Source organism: Octodon degus, unplaced genomic scaffold, assembly GCF_000260255.1.
Source record: "Octodon degus isolate 3935 unplaced genomic scaffold, OctDeg1.0 scaffold00092, whole genome shotgun sequence".
NCBI classification, from domain to species: Eukaryota; Metazoa; Chordata; class Mammalia; order Rodentia; family Octodontidae; genus Octodon; species Octodon degus.
In genome coordinates, this window is record NW_004524668.1 from 9,402,260 (window position 1) to 9,424,659 (window position 22,400).

Sequence of the window (22,400 nt, forward strand, 5' to 3'; positions counted from 1 at the left end):
AAGAAGAAGAAGAAGAAGAAGAAGAAGAAGAAGAAGAAGAAGAAGAAGAAAACTAGGGATCAAACATGCCAGCCCATCAGCCTATCCTGGCCCTATCTGTCACCGTTCTCTTGTTCAGACGACTCCTCCCATAAGGCAGGTCAGATCAGACCCCTACTGTGGAGAACCTAGACCCCAAACCTTGAAGTCATGGCTAGGGGGCTGGAGGAAGGTGAGCCACTCTGCACCTAATGGACACACAGTCTGTCCCCTGTTCTTCAGCCTGGTAGAACCCTGAAATTCCAGTGGGCCTCTTTTCTCAGAGATGTGCAACATTCCCACATCCGGGACTATCCTAGTATCTTCTCTGTTGTGTTATCTTTACAGATAGGCCTTGACCAAAACCCAGGTTCAGGGTGGCTTCTGCCTACTCCAGTCAGCCTCCCTCAGTCCCCATGGAGAGCAACAAAGGCTTCAGGCCCAGGGCGCTTCAGCGTGCTCTCTGGCCTCCTGACACTGTGCTCTGAGACACAACCACCGTCGGTCTCAGGACAAGGATGCTGACAGAGAAGGGACCTCTGCTTTCTAAGAATGCCCGTCACGTAGACTCTCCGGCCTCTCCAGTGTGATGCCTTTGGTGTCTCATGTTGCCTCAGCCCTGAGCACATCCCTTCTCTCTCCCTCGACCATAGTAAAGTGTTGGGCTGTCCAGGTGCGGAGCGCTCGCCTCTCTTTCTCTCTCCTCTACGAGGAGGGAATGAGGCTAGGAACTCTGGTTCCAAGGTAGAACTGTGAGTAGCAATGTGCAAACTCCAGTCTTGATTCTCAGGAAAGAGTATTCGCGAGGATACGTCCTTGAAATTTAAGACGCATGCCACCCCGCATGGATCAGGGTTATGACCTGGCTGCTTAGTACCTGAGGGAGGCAGAGGATACTCTTGGTGTCAGATTCGTACCGGGGTCCCTTGAGGACTCCTCCTTAGGTGGGCAGCACTGGACAAATTAGTCACTGAGCCTCAGACACCTCGTCTGACAATTGGGACAATAACAATACCAACCCCGTAGGAAGCCACATGCTCGGCTCTGTGTCTGGCACCAGCTAGCTGCCCATGCCCGGAGGACGGGGTGTTGCTGTCTCTGAGTTTCCTGCTGGTCACCTACAGTTTTCCCTCTTCTCTTCTGGCTCACCTGGAAATTTGTACTCTGCATCTTGCTCTTCACTGTCTCTACAATCACCTGTCTCTGGCACAGAAAGAACAGCGACGATGTTTAGCTTTCCTTCCTGCTCTTGGACTTTTGCATCGAAGGAATAACGAGACCCATCAACTTTCTGATGCTGCCCATTTGGAAGACTGGGGCTTTCTTGGGGCTGGGAGTGACACCATGGGCCTGCAGAAGGACTGTGGCCTTTAGGGACATGCTGATTCCTCTAGGGCTCTCTTCAGGAGCCCCGGTGCGGAGGGAGCTGGTCAGTTAAGAGACCCCAGGAAACACTGTCTCTTGTGAGAGGATCAATCTGCTTCAGGTGGCGGCAGAATCTCTGAGAGCAAGGGAAAGCGGTTGCAGGCAGCCCGGGGATTGCTGCTTAAGTGTCCTGCTTAAGTGCAGGCGGGAGGAACCCGTACTGGCCCAGAATTCAGGGGCCTGTCCCCCTAGCCCTGGAGCTCGCTGTTTCCCTGGGGTTGGCTGGCAGTTGCCACCCTCAGGGTCCCCACGACCCCGTCCCTCTAAGACAGCTCTAGAAGCAAAGAGGTATCTCAGGTGCCGGGGATACAACAGTACTAGTCATGCTGAGGCCGACACCCAGATGGTTGCGGACAGGCTTCCTGCAACCTGTGGGAAGGAGGCTTTGGGAAGAGGAAGTTGCCAGACAGCCCTGAGCTCTAGGGCTGGGGAGGTGAAAGATGGGGTGAAATGTGGACAGTGGGAAAGCCAGGGCAGCTGATGTCCTGCTAAGGCATGTGAGCCTGGTAGCACTAGATCTTCTACTTTTCTCAGAGAAGCCGGAAATGCAGTGTAGTCTATGAATGTGCCCTATTTTGAGATGTTACTAAGAAAAAAAAACAAACAAACCTAAACAAACAAACAAAAATTGTTCATGAGTCAAGCAAGGTCCATAAATGGACATGTGGGCTGCTGTGTGGGGACAGCTGCTCCTGCGCTGTGACACCAACAGGTGTTCAGTAAACACGTGTTGAGGGGCTGCAGAATAAGAAATTGCAGAATAAGAAAAAATTAGTATAAATATCTTCCATGTGATATGTGGGACACACCTAGACTAACTATTTGTGTTTATCCCAAATTCAAACTAGGTTCCTGTTTCATTTCTTTCCTCCTGAACCTGGCAGCCTGAAGGAGGTAGGACTGGGCTTGGGTGGGACTGGGGTCTGTCTGGTCAGCCTCAAGAAGCTCCTGGCAGTGACAGTTTTGGCTTCACTGATAGCCATCCTCGCGGTATTTTCCATTTAGGAGGCCTTGAGGCAGCAGGGATGAAATATTTATCGCCAACCTCTTTTAGAGGACGGAGTGCAGAGGCCGGTCACAGATAGCGTAAAGCAGTGGCTGCAAGCCTTCCTTCCTGTTCTTTTCATCTTCCTTTTTGCTTTTGCAGAAGAACCCTTTACCCAAGCAAAGGAGTAAGGACCTTCGCACGGAAAGCAGATAGAGGGGTGCCGCTTTGGTGGGGCAAGGTATGGGGTGCAGAGACACCCCCTTCTAGGGGACCCCAGGGTTCCTCGGCACTCAAGTTTGACCACTCCTGCCAAGGCCAGCCCTAGACGAAATACATCCAGTGGGCTGGAGCCACCTGCTGTGCATCTGCACTCAGCCAGCTTGCCTGGTCTCGCCAGATGGGGCGACCTCTGTATGTCTCTGGGGCTGTCTTCAGACACAGCTTGGTGGCATCCTGTCAGTTCTGCATTAAGCGTCCTGGGGCAGCCACTCTCCCCTTCCTCTTCCTTCCCAGGGACCTTGTTTGCAGGTCCCGAATCGTCTGCGCCTACTGTGGCCGCGCATCTCCCAGGAATACACCTGAGTTTCCCTTCGCCTACTCTGACCTCACGCTCCAGGGTGAGGCCCTTGCTTGTTTCTTAGGTTGTCTGTTCGAAGTGGGGGCAGGCAGGCTGGCTGGCACGGGGGCCCCCGGGGCCAGGAGGGGTGGGGAAGGGGTGGCTGGTCCTAGGGCGCCACCCGCTGGCATTTACGTTCCAGGGCTCTCGCCTTTGCGGAGACTGACTGTACTGTGGGCGGAACTCTGTGCCATACCTGCCTCACGCTCTCTTTGAAGGAACAGTTGCAAGGCGTCCGTTCTTTTGCATTTTTCTCTTCATGATCCTTTAAACGTTCCTGAGTGGAAATACCAGGTGAGTGAGAGTGTTTAGTATGCCCTCGCCTGCACTGACCCGGGCACGCTCCTGGGCTGGGGGGATGGGCTGCGAACCACGGAAGTGCGTGGCGGAAGCTGGGGCTGTGCGGCCCAAGTCCCTCTTTCTCTAGTCCCCTCCTATCCAGATATTGCACCCACTACCCACATTTTACGTCTTCATCCTTTTGGGGGGCCTGAGGGCAGCATTCCCGAGCCCCTGTTTCATTCTTGGGTTATACAACTTCTAACGATCTCCACTCCTTGATGTAAAATGCACAATAGCATTGAGGAGCACAGGCTCTGGGGAATGCCCGTGTCTAAGAAGATCTTGGAAAACAGCAAGTTAAGCAGAGCAGAGGCGCTGGTGGTGGAAGTCTCATTTTTAGTCGTTGCTAGCGCTGTTGTTAAGAAGCCTGAGACGTGGAGGTAAAGGAACTCACTTGTCACTCAGGGACAGAGGTGGGCGCCTGTCCTATTTGCCTCCAGAGTGGGCCTCTTAATGCTGAAAGGCTTGGCTGTGATGTAGGAAGGAGACTAGACTGAACCCAGCCTGGACCATGGTCCTTGTCACACTGTCCCCTGTAAAGAGCTTCCAGGGCACCCCAGGCTTAGGAGGCCCAGGATTAGGACGCACCCAGGAGTCTCATTTGCTCAGGGGCTTCTCCACACGTTCTCGTTGCATCCCACCTTGTGTGGTGGACACTGTTTTTGCTCTGCTGTTAGCGACAGGATCTAAGCAGGGAGGCAGGGCCACCGGCCCAGCTGAGACCACCCAGAAAAGCCGTGCTAAGACCCTCTGGCTGGGATTTGATTGGGTAGAGGCCGGAAGGGGAGCCGAGTTGCTGCCCAGTCCAGGAATGCATCTCAGCTGTTCTCAGACTTCCAGTCCTAATGAGGGGCTCAGGAAGCCTTCTGTGCTTCTCCAAGGGTGACTTCTATGCATCTGAATGTCTTCCATTGAAAATTCCAGCCTTAACCCATTCACAAAAAGTTAATGACGCTCTCTTGGCTATAGCCCTAGCTGTATTCACCACATAGAAAAGAGAGCTTTACAAAGGAGCTGCCAACATTAGGGGAACGGGGAAAAAGTCCCAGGGTTAGCGGGACCCATCAGCTGGCAGGCAGTTCTCTGAAAGAACCCCAGAAATGTCCCTCCTCCCCCAGAGCTGCCTTTTCCTGTAGTAACTGAGTTTGCTATGGGCCGGGTGCCCTATGCATTGTGCTGCTGAGCCCTCCCCACTCCCCCGCCTGGAAGCACCTGTAGGTCGTTGTTAGCGCTGTTGTTAAGAAGCCTGAGACGTGGAGGTAAAGGAACTCACTTGTCACTCAGGGACAGAGGTGGGCACCTGTCCTATTTGCCTCCAGAGTGGGCCTCTTAATGCTGAAAGGCTTGGCTGTGATGTAGGAAGGAGACTAGACTGAACCCAGCCTGGACCATGGTCCTTGTCACACTGTCTCCTGTAAAGAGCTTCCAGGGCACCCCAGGCTTAGGAGGCCCAGGAGTAGGATGCGTCTGGTGTTGAGGTTTTCCCAGGATTTTTTTTTTTTTTAATTGGGCCTCATTTGTGCAGCTAATAGTAACTGTATGGAACCGTGACTGGATTCTGGAAAGCTCTGCTTGGGGAAGAGATGTCCAAACACCCAAGCAACATTGGCGTCTGTCTGTCTGTCTGTCTGTCTGTCTGTCTGTGGAAGTAGTTTTAGAGCTCAAGGTAAATAATTTTATCCTCTCGGGTTTCCACCGGTCCATCTTCATGAACCACTACTAAGATTTTATATAAGAGGCTTTGAAAAAGTGAAAATACTAAGGGTGAAACTTTAATTTTACTTGAACTTCCATTTTTTAAAATGAAAATAATTTCCTAAGGAGAAACGGATGCCAAGAGAGATGTATACAGCTTCCCTTTATTTGGGGAGGGGGCTACTGGGACTTGAACTCAGGGCTTCATGTTTGCCAGGCAGATGCTGTGCTGCTGAGCTACGTCCTGGGCCTGAGGGTCCCTTTAGAAGCCAGCAAAATTTTGGAATTTATTTTTCCCCCTGAAAAAGTAAGAGCTTCTAACACTATGTTGAGAACAATTCTTTTTTTTTTTTTTTTTGGCAGAACTGGGGATTGAACTCAGGCCCTTGAGCTTGCCAGGGAAGCGCTTATTCCATTGAGCCATCTCCCCAGCCCCGAGAACAATTCTTAAATGCAAACCAGTACCCCCAGGATGAGTACCCGGAGAGCAGTGGTGCGTGGAGGAAGGGTGGGACAGAGGCGTCCCAGAGCGCAGGCCTGGGAGGAGAGGTCCAGGTGGGGACTTCGTTTCTGCACCTGAGTAACCTCTGTCAGCCTCAGGCCCTCCTGCCTGGTAGGCCAGCCCTGACCCTCCAGGATGAAGCAGGAGAGATGTGAGCCTGCAGGGCAGTCATAGCCAGTGGACCCTGCCGGTTCCACGGTCTTCGGTCTTCGAGGGAGACCTGCAGCGCCACTGTGCCTGTCCAGTGTCCCCACCCTGTGAAGTCCATGAACTTGCAAGGCCCCAGCATTAGCTTCTCTGGGGACCCTGACCCAGATTTAAGAGAGGCATTGCAGATACCCCTCTGTGGAAGGGCTCTAGTGCCAAACTGGCTGGCACAGCCCTTGCATTGAGTATGAATGAGGGAGCCCATGCATAATGCATGGGACGCTGATTATGCAAATCCTCAGGTTTTCTTCCATTTCCAGCCAGCACACCACAGCGGGCTTTTGGGGCCTTTGTTGTCCTGTTTTGTGGTTTGGTGTCTCTGCTTGGGGGCTTGGGCTGCCAAGCCCCAGAAAACAGCTTAGGAAAGAAGTGCGCTCCCCAGAAGGCACAGCAGAAGATGAGTCAGACTTCCGTGCCACCACAGCTCCCCCAACAGGGCTCTCGGCAAAGGAATCCTGTCCTCTGCCCTAGGCAGCCCGAGATGCAGGCACGCTGAGGCCTGTGATGTTTAATTCAGAGCTGCACTGCCTGCCTGAAAGGCTTTGTCTGGACCTCCCCTCGCTTGCAGCAGGAAAGGTGCTTTCATTCTGGGGCTGGATCTAGGGAGCTCACCAGAGAGCGCTCCTGGTGGGGGCACCCTTCTTTGGAGGCCTGGCTTCCTCAGAAACCAGACAGGTGACACATGCACAGCCACACACATGCAAACATGCACAGACATAGTCACATGTGTACACACATACATACAGCCACACACATGCAAATGTGTACACACAGTCAATGCAGACAGGGACACACAATCACACACATGCAAGCATGCACATAGTCACACACATGCAAACATGCATGCACAGTCGAGCACAGAGAAATCCATACACACAGACACACACACAAACATGCCACGTAGTTGCACACATCCGCACACGCACAGCTGCATCCATGCAAACACACAGAAACATACATGTATACATGAGCCACACAAGTGAAAACATGCACAGTCACAGATATGCAAACATGCAGATAGTCCTCATGCAAACATGTTCACACACAGTTACACGCACGCATATGCATACAGTAACTGTTTCAGCTTGTGTCTAGATGTCCCCCAAAGTCTCCTGCAGTCACCACCTTTCAGCCACCTGGCACAGGGCCGCGAGGGACACCTGCGCTGCTCTCAGTCCTCACACAACCCTGGGAGGTGGCGGACACTCATGGCTGCTGTTTACCCATGCGGGAGGCAAGGCCCTGAGAGAAGAGACTTGTGTGAGGTCACACAATTTGAATCCAGGGCTGACCTCTGCACCTTATGACAGATGGACTCCTAGATGAGAGTGGTGGGGACTTCTGGCTGAGTCACCTGTCCGAGTTTGGAGTCTTCATTTCTCAAGCCCAAGTGTTTGCAACCCAGGCCTGACAGCAGGGTCTCAACCTCCTCCCATCCACTGGTCCATTCATTGAGCCTCTGTCCATCTATCCATCCATCCAAACATCCACCTGTCCTTCTGTCTGTCCTTCCATTCATCCATTTGCCAAATACTCATTAGCTGTCTACTATGATTTGGATGAACCCAAATCTCTGTTCTCAGGGAGTGTATTCATGTGGGCAGTCTCAGCAGAATGATAAAATGAGTAGCTGCTACCATTTAAGAACTCCAGACGAGGCTTGAGCCTCAGAGAAGTTCAGAAATCTCCCTAAGGCCACACAGGAGGTATCTATGGCCCTGCTCTAAACCTAGCTCTGCCTGCTGTCAGAGCTCTTCCGCCACCCTCATTTGCATCAGAAAGTAGCCACCCGCCTGGGCCCTCCGGGACCTGGCCTGGAGGGTCGCAGGGGCCCGGGGCAGCTGCGCCTACCTTCTGCTGCCTGGCCCTGTTGAGCCTCTTTTCGTGCTGCAGCTGCTGCTCTGTGCGCTCCAGGGCCTCCTTCAGCAGCGCCTTCTCCTCGGCCTCCTTGTAGATGTCATCCTCCAGTTTGGCCACCTGTGACTGGTACATCTGAACGGACACTTTGCTCTGCCTGGGTGCATGGAGAGGTGGAGTCCCCCTTTCAGTTCATCATCCCTGTCTGTCCATATCCCATCAGTGGCCTCTGCAAACACCTCCACAGGGGGCACACAGGACAGGGATCTAGGTGGTGCAGAGGGCACAGCACACAGCTCAGGAACTAGACATGGTCGCATCGAGGGGACCACGATGTGCTGCCAACCCCATTTCTGGTGGTGTGGAACCCATGACTCTTGGGAAAGTGATGGAACTGTCAAATCTACACTAGCGGTGACCACAAATCAAGGATGACAGCAGATTCTGCACATTCAGAACATGCGGAGAGGGGAAAGCTAACCCTCCAATCATCATGTTCCCACAGACAGACTTGCCTCATAGGTTGGGTGCTGTCCCTCCAATAGCTCAGTTATTCCACACCCAGTCTTTGCCCTCCTGTCCCAGCCCCAGGTGTCTGCTGCTGTCCCTGCTTAGCCAGGAGAGGGGCCCAGCTTTTCTGGGGGCTCCGGGCTGTACCTGAGCTGCTCGATGTCCTGCTCGTAGCCCTGCAGGAGCTCCTCTTTCCTCTGCAGCCTGCTCTTGAGCTGCGTGATCTTATCAAACACCAGATCCAGGTCCCTTTGTCTCAGCTGGTTGACCCGCTCCCGCTCTTTGGGGGAGAGGTGCTTCATGGACACGTGGCCCGACATGTCCTTGATGTTCATCAGGCTTCCCAGCATTCGGCTCATGTCCATGTACTGCAAGCAGAGTGGTGACGGGGCATGGAGTTGCCGAGGCCAGGGGTGGCCACTTTAGGGCAGCCCAGGGCTAATTCTGCTGCACTCATTGTCTGCAGCTGCAGACGGCAAGCAGATGCTTTGGAAATGAGTGCAATTGGGGTGCTCATTCTCCCATATCCACTTGCAGGAGGCTTTTTGAGAACCAGGGGGGTAAATGACGACGCATTCTAACTACCCGGGCTCTCCAGGAATTCAGCTGTGCTCTCTCTCTCTCTCTCTCTCTCTCTCTCTCTCTCTCTCTCTCCTTCCTTCCTTCCTTCTTTCCTTCCTTCCTTCCTTCCTTCCTTCCTTCCTTCCTTCCTTCCTTCCTTCCTTCCTTCTTTCTTTCCTTCCTTTGGCTACACAGTTTCTAACCCTTGCTGGGTAGTAGATGTGTGTGTAGCCTTAGCAGATCAATGACACAGGTCACATGAGGTCACCAGTTAGTAAAAGAGCCCATGGTTAACAGTGACTGCAGGGAACTAGCCTTTAGGCAGGAGAGGGATGGGTGCCCAGGGTACATACCAGCTTTTCGCTGAGCTCTAAGGCCTTGGCCACGTCCGCTTTCCCTGACTTCTCCATGGTGCAGCTGGGCCCGGAGTTGGTAAGGCCATTCTGAGGGTGAAATAAAGAAGCAATCACAACTCTCTCAGTGATCCATGGTGAATTGTGCACCCAGAAGCCAAAGCCGTGTGGGGTTACACAGGAATAGTTCAATAGACTTGCGTGGTGTATTCTGGCTCCTGACCATGCAGCCGGGATTCTTTGTCAGCTCCCTTCTTATGACTGTCTGAACGCTTCAGAGAATGGCTCTGCGATGACATGTGGCTTGTCTCCTTTGACCACCATCTGTGTTCTCTCCGGAGGAATGGTGCTCAGCAGGGCTGAGTTTTGTGCCTTTCGCCTAGGACATTGAGCAGGGTCTGGACATATTTTTGGCTGTCACATCTGAGGATGGAGAGTGCTGTGGCATCCAGTGGGCTAGCGGCAAAGGTACCCTCAGCACACAAGGCAGAGCCTCTTCCAAGTGGGGCAGAATGACTTGGGCCAAGATCCAGCAGTGCTGAGGCAGAGGACCCTTAGCCCAGATGACAAGCTCCGTGCAGACTGCTCTGGCTTGTGTCTAGCTGGCCCCCCAAAGCCTCATGTGGGCGTAGGTAGGGCCGGATCTTGAGTGTGTGATGCTGGGGTTGATTCATGGTGCAATGTTAGGTTCAAGGGCACTAGGATTAAAGTTGTGCGGGCTTCCCACCCTAAGCAGCCCTATAATCTATAAGACATACAAAGAGCTGGGGTCATCCCTTGTTGCTTTGCCGCCTTCTGCCCACTGTGAACTGCTGCTCCTCTGCAGTGCCCCTCTGCCGTCCACCGTGCCTTGGAGCCCGTTGACTATGGACTGAAACCTCTAGAAACTATGAGGTAAAGGCGCCTTTTCTCCCTTAACTTGTGGGTGTCGGGCAATTTGTCACAGCAACGAGAAAACTAAGACAGGGATCATGTTGCTGTCTGCTTACGACCTCACTGCCTGTGTCTAGTGTGGCCACGTGGCACAGATGGGCATGCTCATTGAATGAATGAATGAATGAACGAATGAATGAACGAATGAATGAATGAATGAATGAACGAATGGTCACCTAGAAAACATTTCCTCTCAGGCTGCGGTGTAGCATGCACATGACCCTCAGTTCAGTCCCCAGCATGGCAAAAGCACAAGCAAAAACAAACCAAAGACAAAACAAAACTAAAACCTAAACCATTAAAAAGAAAAAAACAAAAAAACAAAACAAAAAACCCCCTCTCCTTTTATTGGAGGAATCTCATTTTCATGCAGCAGAAATGAGAGCTTCAGAAGCGTGGACAGGCGTTCTTCTGGGGTGAGAGCTGGTGGGTGTGGCTCATGCAGACCCTCTCCTGAGGTGACGGGGGTGGGTGACAGTTGTGTACTTGCCAGGGACTGCATTAGCACCAGAAGGCCACCATGTCACGTGGGAGTCTGGAGACCACGAATGACTGTGACAGCTCTCCTTAGAATCGGATTGGCTTTTCAGTGTGTGTTTGCTGGTATTGCCCTGAATCCTCTAAGATTAGCAACAAAATACCCCAATTACAAAAATGCAGAGGCTCCCGTGTGACTGGAACAGGTAGAGGTGGACATAATTTATCTCCGTCCAGAGTGGACATAGTTATCCAATCTGAGGGGTTTCTTTTTCTTTCCCCTGAGGGGTTTTGAGATGACAGTAAGTTGGGCAAATCTGCCGAAGACACAATCCAGAAAGCAGCTCAGTGTCTCCAGACCCCTTGGCGGGGTCCTATACACCCCTTTCCAGGGCAAGCAGGGAACAAGAGGGCAGCTGGCAGGGACAGCCCTCATTCATCTTTGTGACATTGTAGGGGGGCATGTGACCTGCTGAAGCCTTTGTTTTCCTCCTCTGTAAGATGAGGAAAATGACAATAACCACAATGCTGTTTAAATACAGTAATGCACAGAGGGCATAAATCCGTGTGGGCTCCTTCCCTTCCTGCTCCGATCCTGGGATCGCGATCACCGCCTTTTGTGGAGGAGTGTGGGTTTATAGAGAGTCGGAAGGCATCCTGCTGTCGGTGTCAGCGCGGGGACTGGTCTTCCAGGGGAGGCGCAGTCTGGGCGGCTGGGTCAGGACTTGAGCTCTAGCTGGCTTCCTGCCCGCAGATTGTCCCCATGTACTCGATGTTGGAAAATGAAGGTTTGCTTTGAACAAGAAATCCAGCTCGCTTCCAAATACCTTCATCCCGGACTCTGGCAAGTGTGCAGGAAGGATGCTGGCCTGCAGAGGCTGGCCTCGGGGTTTCTCCTAGTGGCCCGCGTGTGTGCTAGGTCCATCTACAAGCCAGGCGCACCGTTAACCCCAGAACTCTGGGAGGCGGGAGTAGGGCAATCTCAAATTCAAACTGAGCCTGGCAAGTTAGTGACTTAGGAAAACTCTGTCTCAAATTAAAAAATTAAAAAGGCTGGGGTTAAAGCTTAATGTGTAGGGTTAGAGCTCAATCTCAGGAACAACTAACTAACTAGCTAAATGAAATGCAGATACAGAGGCTGTGGCAGGCATCCACTTGGGGCAGCCTGCCCATTGTCACGTGTCTATGAAATGCTGAAACTTCCACTGAGGGTACAACTCCGCAATCCAATCACTTCCAACAATTCTGGCAAATAAATCTGTGTCCCTTTGGGAAGAGAAACTCTTTCCTTGAATAATACTATTTTGATAATAATAATAATAATAATAATAATCTATTAAGTGTGGGCTATGAGCTAGGCACTGGGCCAAGACCTTTACACAATTCTCCCTAATACCTTCATTGTCATATTATGGCTGGGAGATGGAGTCCTAGAAAGGTTAAGCCCTTTGCCCGAGCCGAGGTCACATGGCTTTCAGGCTGGGACTTAGATGTTGATGTCCAAAGGTCCCTTTGGGCTTCAGAATTTGTGTCTTCTTATTCATGGCCCCCTGCTGCTACCCACTTGTGTTTTTCAGTTTACAGTAAGAGGTGACCTTAGCCTTGGCATAACGGGGTTAATTAGCTTGTTGAACATTCTCTGCGGAGTGTAACACCTGCTGGGGTGATGTGGTCCCCATGCTTTAAGGATTGTCCAGGCCCAGGGTCCAGGCCATGCTGTACCATGCTGTGCAGAGGCACCGGCTGCAGGGTCAGACCTCGCCCCCGAGGGAGGCTGACTCAAACCACTGATGCCCGGTGAGCTGGGGTATGCAGTTGGTGGTGTCCTAACGCACACCCTTTTTGTGGGCCACACACTGCAGAGACAGACTTTTCTTTGCTTACCGCGTGGATCTCTGTTCTTGAGAGAGTTGGCAAATTGGGTTTTGTGTCCAGTAACATTTTGGGGACATTATTTTCCATTCCGAGAGTCTTTAACTCTAGGGCTGATTCGTTCAGGTGATCCTTGGGATCTATAAAAGAAATAATTTAGACTCAGGAAGAAGTTATTTTATGTAATAACTGTGGCTATGATTTATGGGACACTTAACTCTAGGCCTGTTTTAATCCTCATGACCCCCTGGGCAGATGGAGAAACTGAGATCTAGGGAGATTCAATGACTTGTTCAAGAGGAGGGGATGGAGGGGAGAAGTCCTGGGCAGTTAGCTGGCCCCCGAAATGCGCCCGAGGCTCTGAGTCCCTCGCTGGGACAGGGAGGAGGGCACTTACTGCAGGAGTTGGCCTTCTCCAGCTCTTTGATTCGCACACGGAGCTCCGACAAGGCCTTTCTCTGACGCTGGATAACTTCTTCATGCCGGTGGCCCCTGCACTTGGCCCCGAGGTCACTGAAGGATTGCTCCTGGGGACAGAGGGTGCGCAGACAGCTGCTTAACTGGGGGCCTGAATATCGCTCTTACATTTTCAGGAATGTGAAGGATTCCTGTATGGCAGAAGCCCTGTCGTTTAGCACTTCTGGAAAATATCTTCAGGGCTTCAGCAAAGAAGGGGCTTAAATTTTTCATCACAAATATCCAATCCCATCTAGGCGGATTTCTGGCTTTCCTACCTAATTAGCATCACTATAAATAAAAGATCCCTCTATATTTCTTCTCCATGATGTCTGTTCTTCTAATATTCTTCTATGCCTGAGTTTCCACTTGTTATTGTCCTCATCTCGTTTTCAGAACAATTGCAGCATGTTCTGCTTTCTAGAGGGGTCACGACGACAGTGATTATTACCATCATTATTATCATTTGCACTGTTGGAGGCAGAACCCGGGGCCTTGCGCATGCCAAGCATGTGCTGTACCATGGAGCTGCGGTCCCGGCCTCTCCCTCAGAGCAGCATTTTTAGTCACTAACACACAGGGCCTTCCGTGAAACTGGTCATAATGGCTTCTCCCTCGACACCTCTGAGTGTCAAGTGCAGGGGGTTGGACACACCGGCTCTGGGTTGCGCTGCAGACCTTCTCTGGAGGCTCCCGTGGCCTTGAGCATGTGTAGCCCACAGGATGTTCTGCAAGAAGGAAGTGTCCTATACCTGCATCAGCCAGTATGGCAGCCACTTGGGGGTGGCCCTCAGTAACAGCTCGGGGCCACAGTTGTGTGTACTCTGGGCACAGGCTGAGGAGGTCTTCTTTGTCTTCAAGGCCATTGAGGCTTTTAAGATTTGGAAGAATGAGGTGCTCTGTCCTTCAGAAAAATTTCCCTACACGAACCATTAGCCTTCTAGAGACTCCCTGAAGCCCAGTCATGGACTCCAAGTTACACATCATCTTCTGGGGAATGCCATTCATTTATTCACCATCATTCATTCATTCACCATTCATTCATTCATTCACCATTCATTCATTCATTCATTCACCATTCATTCATTCACCATTCATTCAGTCACTCATTCACTCACTAACTCATTCATTCGTCATTCATTCACTCATTTACTCACTCATTCATTCATTAATTCCTTCTTATTCATTCACTCATTCATTCATTCGGCACAGATTTTTTTGAGCACTTCTAAGTGCCAAGTCTTGATCCTGCCTCTGGGTTCTCAGCAGTGACTAAAACTGGCAGCCTTGGGCTGGTGAGATGGCTCAGTGGTCTAAAGCACCTACTTAGAACAAGCTTCGCAAAGCACAGGGACCGCGGTTCAATCCCCCAGCACCACATGCCAGCCAGCCCTGCCCCCTGGTGAGCTGAGCTGGCCACACACACACACACAAAAAAAAAAAAAAAAAAAAAAAAAAAAAAAAAAAAAAAAAAAAAACTGGCAGCCTCCCTCTTCCTACTGTGGATTTTGTATCCCCATGTGGGGAGACAGATGCTGGCAAAGATGGACGGGCCGTGATAAGTGCCCCCCGGGTGAGGGCGGGCCTGGGAAGGGCTGCGGGACTCATCAGTTGTAGACGAGCTCCCGCAGAAGGCCTCAGGAGGCTGGTGGGAAGGGGAGGAGGCTGACAATCTGGCTTTCTTATAACTATTTTTAAAACAGCAATTTTGGTTCACTTTATGCTATTGATAAAGACATGAAAGATAACACATATAGCATCAAGTGAACTCAACTTATTTTAAAAATGATACAGAGATCCCAGCTACCTACCGTCTATCTATTTCCTTACCTAGTTATATCCGTTTCTGTCCATCATCTGCCCGTCGTCCACCTGCCTGACTCTCTGGGTCTGTCTCTTGTATGGACTACGGATCTGGCCCTGGGGTGGGGTCGGAAGCCTCAGAGCAGCCCTGCTGCTGCTGCGGAGGTCATTCCTCGGGCAGACAGGTGAAGGCAGCTGGCACTTGCTCTCTCAGGCCAGTGATTGCTGCTGCCGCCCACCATGAGTCCAGGCTCACTGCAGGCCTCTGTGATGGTGGCCTCAGTCCTGGGCTGCTCTCGGGTCCTAGGGCTCCTTTAGGGGGCTGGGAGTGCCATCTGAGCCCCTCCTGCCACTTTCTCCTTCACTTCCTTGTCCCCGCTGGACATTTTGCTCATTATTACCTGATTTCTGTCTCTCCCCTCCCAGGGCATAGGCTCCGCAGGAGCACACTCTGTCTCCTGTGATGACTGGCATTCCTGAGGCAGAGCACTGAGCTGCGCATAGTAGGTGCTTAGTAAATGCAAAGCTGGGATGCCCCGAGGTCAAGCAGGTACCATGAAGAACGTACCCAGCTTCCAGCTGGACCCTGGAGGCGAGAGGGCATCGCTGTGCCCGCTCCAGGATCTTGCTTGTTCTGTGACCCTGGCTCTAGCCTGTACCAGATGCACCCTGGTGCCCTTCCCAGGCCTGGCTCCCTGCGGCCCTGCTCACTGATGGGAGGCTGTGTCTACTGCAGCTCTCTCGCTCTCTCTCTCTCTCTCTCTCTCTCTCTCTCTCTCTCTCTCTGTCAGGAGGGCAGGAGGCTCTGAATCTAGGGGAGCCTGGGGCGGGGAGAGACACAGCAGCCAGGAGATTCAGTCACTCAGCCAAATCCTAAGCCGGGACCACATGACCCTCCTCACAACTCCTCTGGGAGTGTACTTATTTAGGGGACAGAGATTCTTTCTCATACAACTCTGAAGGCCTCTGACCCACTCTGGCTTAGAACACAGGAAGTAGCCTGGTGACAAAAGTCATTCCAAGAAAGAACAAATAATTTTTTCCTCTTCCACCCTCCTGCAGGAATCCTGATACTACAAACTAAATAATAGAAACGAAAAATCACAGGGGTTAGGGCCCCATAGCCCATCCAAGAAATGTGGGCAACCCCCCAGGGGAATTTGATGAGGGCAGAGACCCATGCGACTTTCCCTGTCTGGGTCTAGCACACAGAAAGTGCTTAATAGTTGCTGAACACGTGAAGGAACGTGGACCAGGGTTCCACTGAGAGTGACTCATGCGCCCTGCCCCACGGAGCTTCTAGGCCACCAGGATCTGATGCAGGTCCCCCCCTCCCCATTGCCCTGAGCAAGAGGAGCCACTCCTTTCAGAGGGCTCTGGACCACAATCAATGCCAGGGACAGCTGGCTGGACCTCGGGAGTTTTCTTCCAGGCTGCCACTCGCTGCTGCCTGGCCCAGAAAACATCTCTGCTGACACATTTGGCCCCGTTTCCAAGTAGAGTCCAGAGCCTCTTATTGGAATGCCTGCTCTCTGGTTTCATAAAGCCAAGGGGACAGGATATCCTGGACTCCAGGAAGCTGGGACCTCGAGGAACCCAGACGGCCCACAATCAGCCTACTCCCAGGGCCAGGCACAGGGACAGAGTGTGAGTGCCGGTGCAGAGGGCCACCCAGTGCAGGCTGTTGTCACTCCAAGACGCTCGCCGCTGGGTGCATGACTGGGACTCAGGGCTGCAAAGCCTTCTGGGTAGGTGCCCGCAGGGAGCAGTGAGAGCCCCAGGGAGTTCATCATGGCTCTTTGGGAAGGCAGTCTGGGCCTAGGAAGTAATTTCAGAATTCCTTCGGACCTAGAAAGTTCATGTCTAGCAGAGTATATTACCTATAGCATTGTGGGGAAGGAGAAAGAGCCTAAGTGTCCATCCCCCAGGGACTGGCTGGATTAAAAAGGGACATGAAGAAATGCTACATAGCCACTTTAAAAAAAAAAGTGAGGCGACAGGGTACAAAGTCAGCATCAATAAAATCAACAGTGGGGCCGGGGAGATGGCTCAGTGGAATAAGCGCTTCCCTGGCAAGCACAAGGGCCTGAGTTCAATCCCCGGTTCCACCAAAAAAAAAAAAAAAAAAAAAAAAAAATCAACAGATTGCCTAAATACCAATAAGAAACTAGCTGAGAAAGAAATCCGGAAAATAATTGCACTCATGACTGTCCTCCCCAGATGAAAACACAAAGCTATAGAAACCGTGCCAAAAACCCAAACCCTACGAACCAGCTTAACCAAGGAGGTAAAAGACCACTCTAAGAAAAATCCCAAGGCACTGAAGAGAGAAACTGGGGCTACCAGAAGGAGAGACCGTGTCCACAGATAGCAGGATTAATGTTGCTAACATGGCCTCTTGGCCAAGAGTTAATGACATCTCCATCAAGGTTCCAATGACTGTTGTCTAGCATGGAGGACACAGAAGAGCTGAAGCATTCTAAACAAAGACAAGCATCACAATACCCGATTCCAAGTGATCTTAGAAAGTCCCTGTAACAGCAGCAGCAGCAGCAGCAACAACAACAATACACGGTACTGGCACAAAATAGAGCAATGAAACAGAATAGAGGCTGTGGAAACAAGCTCACAAGAGCAACTCTGGCTAGCTATCTGACTCTGGACAAAGGAACCAAAAATGCGTGCTGCAGAGGAGGCGGCTCCCTTAACAAATGGTGCCGGGAGAGCCGGGTACCTGTGCGCAGAAGTCTGAAGTGAGACCTCGCTCACCCCTAAAGTCAAACCAAATGGCTCGAGGGCCTCGGCATAACACAGGAGACTTTGAAGGCAGAAGAAACTTTGAGGTTGAAGGAAATGTAGGGGAAGCATTTGGAGGTACAGGCACCGGCAGAGACTTCCCGAGGAGGACTCTAATGTCACAGGAAATAATGAGAATCAACAAGTGCTGCCCTTGCACATTACACTGTCGTCACAGCAAGGGAAACAACTGGTGTATTTTAGGGAAGGGTCTACAGGGTGCTCAGGGTCTCACTACTAGATTGGACTAGAAGTGATCTGCCTGTTTGCAGCCTCCCAAGAGCTGGGATTACAGGCGCGCACCACCACACCCAGTCTCAATCGCTGTCTCAGCGCACCCTGGAGGCAGAGGCAGCACAGCAGGCCCAGGGATTGAACCCCTGGCCCCTGCGCCTGCATGCAGGTGCTTTAATCCACTGAGCTATTTGGCCGGCCCTTTTGTGTGTGTGTGTGTGTGTGTGTGTGTGTGTGTGTGTGTGTGTGTAACCAGGGATTGAACTCAGGTCCCTGCGCTTGCCAGGGAAACACTTATTCCACTGAGCCATCTCCCCAGTTTGGCTGGCCCTTTCACCGTCTATTTTTCTTACAGAGGATTAACATTTAGGATTTATAAAAGACTCAAAAAGAAGAAAAATAGCCCAGTCATTAAGTGGATAAATGAATTGAACAGACAATTTTCAAAAGAAACACAATATTTTATACAAGTAACAGGCACTAATAAAAATGCTAAAAAGAATGAGGTAGACCTTAATCCGCTTAACTTGAAAAAAATGGCTATATTATATGAAAATAAACAAGTTACAGAATCTGTGTGGTTTGATACTACTCGCAGAAAATTATTGACTAAATCAATATATGTATGTGCAGGTATGTGTATTGTTCATACACGGACATAAATAAAATCTGCTTCTCCACCATCCCATGAGGTGGGGACTGTCATTGCTCTCAGATAAGAGAACTGGCACAGTGTGGCCTGACAAGGTCACAGAGCTGCTAAGAGGAGGGCCTGGGATTCGAACCCAGGGTGACTGGGTTGGAGCCTGAGCTGCAGCCACCATGTGGGGACACGGCAGCCTCTGTCAGCAAAGACCTCAAGGCGCCTGCTTCCTGCTGTTGAAGGCTTCACCTCAGGAAGCTTCAAGTTGTGCCTTATCCCTTTCACAGAGGCAAACAATGCTTCAAAAGAAAATAGTTTTGCAAGAAAAAAAAGCCGCCCTTGGTGTGGTGTCCTTCAGGAGCCAAGGGTCGGAGGGGCCTCCCTCACCTCTTGGCTGCTCGAGGAAACATCCAGGGGGACCGGGTCGATCTGCACCGAGATGTCACACTTCTGGGTGGGAGTTCTCAGCCTCTGCTCCTTCTCCGAGCTCAGATGGTGCTTGTGTTTCTCCTGGGAAGTCCTAGGGCAGAGAGGGGACGTCACCAGCAGCAGCCTGGCATGGGCTCCAGTCCTTTGTGTCCTTGGCAGACCAGGAAGTGAACTCTCTTTTGCCAAATACCTGAGTTCCTTGGGACCCCAAGTTTCTTGTCCCCGGGTTTCCAGGGACTCTAGTGTCAGGGGCTCACAGGGTGGTGGCCGTGCAGTGTGCACCTTTTCTTGCTCCCTAGCCTGGGTTTGTGCATACTTACTGAGGTTTTGATGGGGATGTGTACTGCATGTCCCCCACAAGGACACCTGCTGCTGTCACCCTCACCCCCCAAGCGGGACAAACACAGAATGCACAAGAATTTGCCTGAAACATGGCAGCCCAGATTGGGACCCTGTTCCTTTCCCTCTGTGTGACCCTGCCCTGGGCAGGAGGAGCAGGAAACCAGAGGAGACACATAGATGTTTGGGGAAAACACTACTCATGTTAAATATGGACCAAAGTGCAGCCCCATTTTATGATATGGGACAGGGATCATGCTGTGTGTGTACTTATTTGGAGCTGACACCTCCGGCTTATTCATTTGTTCAATCAATGCTAAGTTCTCTTGTGCCAGGTACAGCGTGAGCACCAGAAGTCCACAGTGGGCAAGGTCCCTGTAGGCCTGTGCCCTGGACAGACAGACAGGTGCACGGGCCCCACAGCCTCCAGGGCCGTGTCTGGTGAGGGTAATTGGCATGGGAGGGTCCCTGTGTGGGCGGGGGCCTTGCATCCGGGGCACCAGGCTGGAAAGTCTGTGTGGGAAATGAAACAACTCCCCCCCCCCTTTGGTAGTACCAGGGATCGAACTCAGGACCTTGCGCTTGCCAGTTGAGCACTTATTCCACTGAGCTATCTCCCCGGCCCCCACGTGTGAGAAATACAACAAAGCAAAGTTCAAGTCTGATGAGGCTGTGAAGCAATAAAAAAACCACAACGTCCATGTACTAGTGGCAAGCAGTATTTACTGAGCCCTCCCCGACGGCCCCGGGCCCCCCGGGGTCCCCCACCTAAGCGCTTCCTTGAGGGCCTTCAGCTCCTTGTCCTTCCTCTCCACGTGGCTGCTCATCTGCGCCATCTTCACCTTAAGCGCGCTCAGCTCGCAGCTCTGCTGCTGGACCAGGGCCACCTGCCGCTCCAGCTCCGCCTTCTGCTTCTCGCTCAGCTCCCCTGGGGACCCCGGGGAAGCCGGTTGCTGAGGGGTTTTCCACCTCAGATTGCTGCAAGGGCCGCAGCTCATCCCCAGACACGTAGGGACCCCAAGGGAGCTGTCGCCTGGGGTCCGCAGGGCCTTCCCTACCACCCAGGAGCTCTGAGCGCGCTGTACCACGACAGCAACGGCCCACTGCCTCAAGCTCCGCCCCCGCCTGACCGCAGCGCCAAACCGGGGGATGCTGCTGGGGTCTCCCCAGCAGTTGAGGGCACCCTGGCCAATGCCCACAGCCTGATTCTACGTCTTTTTAGCCGAGGGTGTTCTTAGATCCTGGAGCCTTCTCTGCTGGATATGTACCAGGTTCCAGGGCTCTGAGAACACCCATGGGGCTTCCTGCAAACACCTTTCAAGGAAGTTGCAGCCTCTGTGGGGAAAGAAAATGCTCCCCAAGGAGGAAAGCTGGGCTTCAGCGACGTGGGCAGGGTCCCCTGCAGGCTGAGGCCTGGGACCTCACGTTGGTGGGCGGGAACCAGGGCCACACCTGCGTTACACCTGGACTACAGTAGCGCAGGTGCACGAGAGCAGGACCCTGGGCGCTGGCTCTGGGGCGCCTGTCCTTCCTTCATCCAGGGGGACACAGGAGCCGGAACCAACCTCTCAAGTCGGTCATGCGGCCGTGGGCTTCGTTCAGGTCCTGCCTTAACCGCATGATGATCTCCTGCTGAGACAGAATCTCCTTCTGCGCCCTCAGGAGGTCGTCTCTGAAATTCCCAAGAGCAGGCCCTGTGGATCCACACAATCGGATCCCAGCCTCCACGGTGTCTCCCCGGGGCCCTGAGGGGTGGGTCCAAGTACAAGGGCAGAGTGGCAGGCAGGCAGTAGTGGTCTGTCTTGTTCCCTGGGCAGGGTTGGGCCTCCATGTCCAGCAGGGCACAAACCAAACAAAAAACCCATTTGAAATAGGACAAAGAAGCTGGCTGGGCTGGGCCTGTCACTGCATGGTGGCTGGCATGAAGGGCAGCATGCCTGTCAGCAGAGAGAGGACGATGACACACTTGGTGTCACTGGGAGGACAGCATCCCCTGCCCTATGCCCCAGAGGTCAGGGGACACCTTCGGCACCGCGGCTCAGGACACTAACCCGGCGGGTCTCAGTGAGCAGGATGGGGAGATGCTTTTCTGAGCAGGTGTGAGAAACTTTGTCCCCAGGAAGGGTGTGTTGTTGTGTCCCAATTGTCTGGAGGGAGGAGGATGAGGAGCTGCGGTCTTGCCTGCTCAGAATGGGCTGAGAGGCTTGGACCCTGGGCTGGTTAGGGCTAGTAAATAGGGGTTCACAGGTCAAGGGGAACCGGAGTCTCTCCCAGGAGCTTTGCAAGGGCAGAATGTGTGTTAATTATGAAACAAGGCATAACCCAGTCAGGCTGCATGTGAAAGAAAAAGCTTGGTGATCACTGGAATGAAATAACTGCATATACAACTCCTGTGTGTGTCTGTCTGTCTATTCGTCCATCTGTCCATCTGTCTGTCTTTGACTGTAACTGTAACTCTCCACCTGGAGAAGGGAGTTCAGGACTCAGGTGTGACCCTGCACCTTGACGGTGACCAAGAGCACAAAGTGGCTGTCGAGTCCTCTCCTGGCCAAGGCTGCTGCTGCCCTCAGCTCTACCTAGAGCAGCTGGCAGCGGAAACGAGGAGGCGGGGTGTCTCTGCCTCCCCGGGGCCAGAGTCCAGGGCCCGCGGACTTTGGTAATGGGAGTTTGGTGCACAGGTCGGGGTGGAGGTTTGTTGTCTTGGGGCACATTCCCGAACATGTTCTCTGTCTTATCCTGGAGCACCTTGCTCTTGTGCTGCCCTGAGAGATGGTGGCATCTGGCCCATCCGTAGTTTTGTGTCCCCGAGCATTGTCAGTTCTCGAGGCTGAAGTTACAGACTCATCGACTGAGGCCGGGGTTGCAAGAGACGAGGCCAGTATGGAAGGTCACCTGGCCCAGCCTCCACTCTGAACCGGCAGCAAGGCCCACCCCACTGAGAGGCCTCCGCTGACTGAGACCTCTAGGCTGTGCTCACGCTAGGTAGGGGCTTCCCTCTAGCTGTTCTCCGGGAAATAGCTCACACAGAATTAGCTTGCCCCTCCCAAGTGCCAGGCAAGGCGGTGGTGTGATCAAAAACTATGGTGACCATTTACATCAAAATGAAAAAAAGTAAATACTATAGTGAAAGACATATTTCCATGAATCCCCCTCACAAGACTCCCCGTTGCTTTGAACACACATCTCCCACCGTTCTTGCCACTTTCTGAAGCAGTTCTGGAAGTCTCTTTCCAGGGTTTCTTCTCAAGACTGCCTGGATGCCCTGAATTGACTCAAAATTTCTGTCAAATAAAAATATTACGAGAGGAGCCGGAGAGATGGCTCCGTGAAATAAGTGCTTCCCC

The 22,400-nt window shown here is 52.3% G+C and overlaps 1 protein-coding gene across 1 annotated transcript in view; it reads right to left on the bottom strand.

Moving 5' to 3' along the window:
* Positions 1-22,400, bottom strand: part of LOC111818468 (forkhead-associated domain-containing protein 1-like) — a 48,740-nt gene that overhangs the window by 5,823 nt on the left and 20,517 nt on the right. The window contains exons 10-18 of the mRNA XM_023722543.1: positions 20,622-20,728; positions 19,825-19,984; positions 18,676-18,808; positions 12,754-12,883; positions 12,369-12,496; positions 9,075-9,164; positions 8,308-8,528; positions 7,645-7,807; positions 3,244-3,324 (exon numbers count right to left, since the gene is read on the bottom strand). Coding sequence (XP_023578311.1) covers positions 3,244-3,324; positions 7,645-7,807; positions 8,308-8,528; positions 9,075-9,164; positions 12,369-12,496; positions 12,754-12,883; positions 18,676-18,808; positions 19,825-19,984; positions 20,622-20,728 — 1,213 coding nt within the window. The remainder of the gene's footprint in view (positions 1-3,243; positions 3,325-7,644; positions 7,808-8,307; positions 8,529-9,074; positions 9,165-12,368; positions 12,497-12,753; positions 12,884-18,675; positions 18,809-19,824; positions 19,985-20,621; positions 20,729-22,400) is intronic.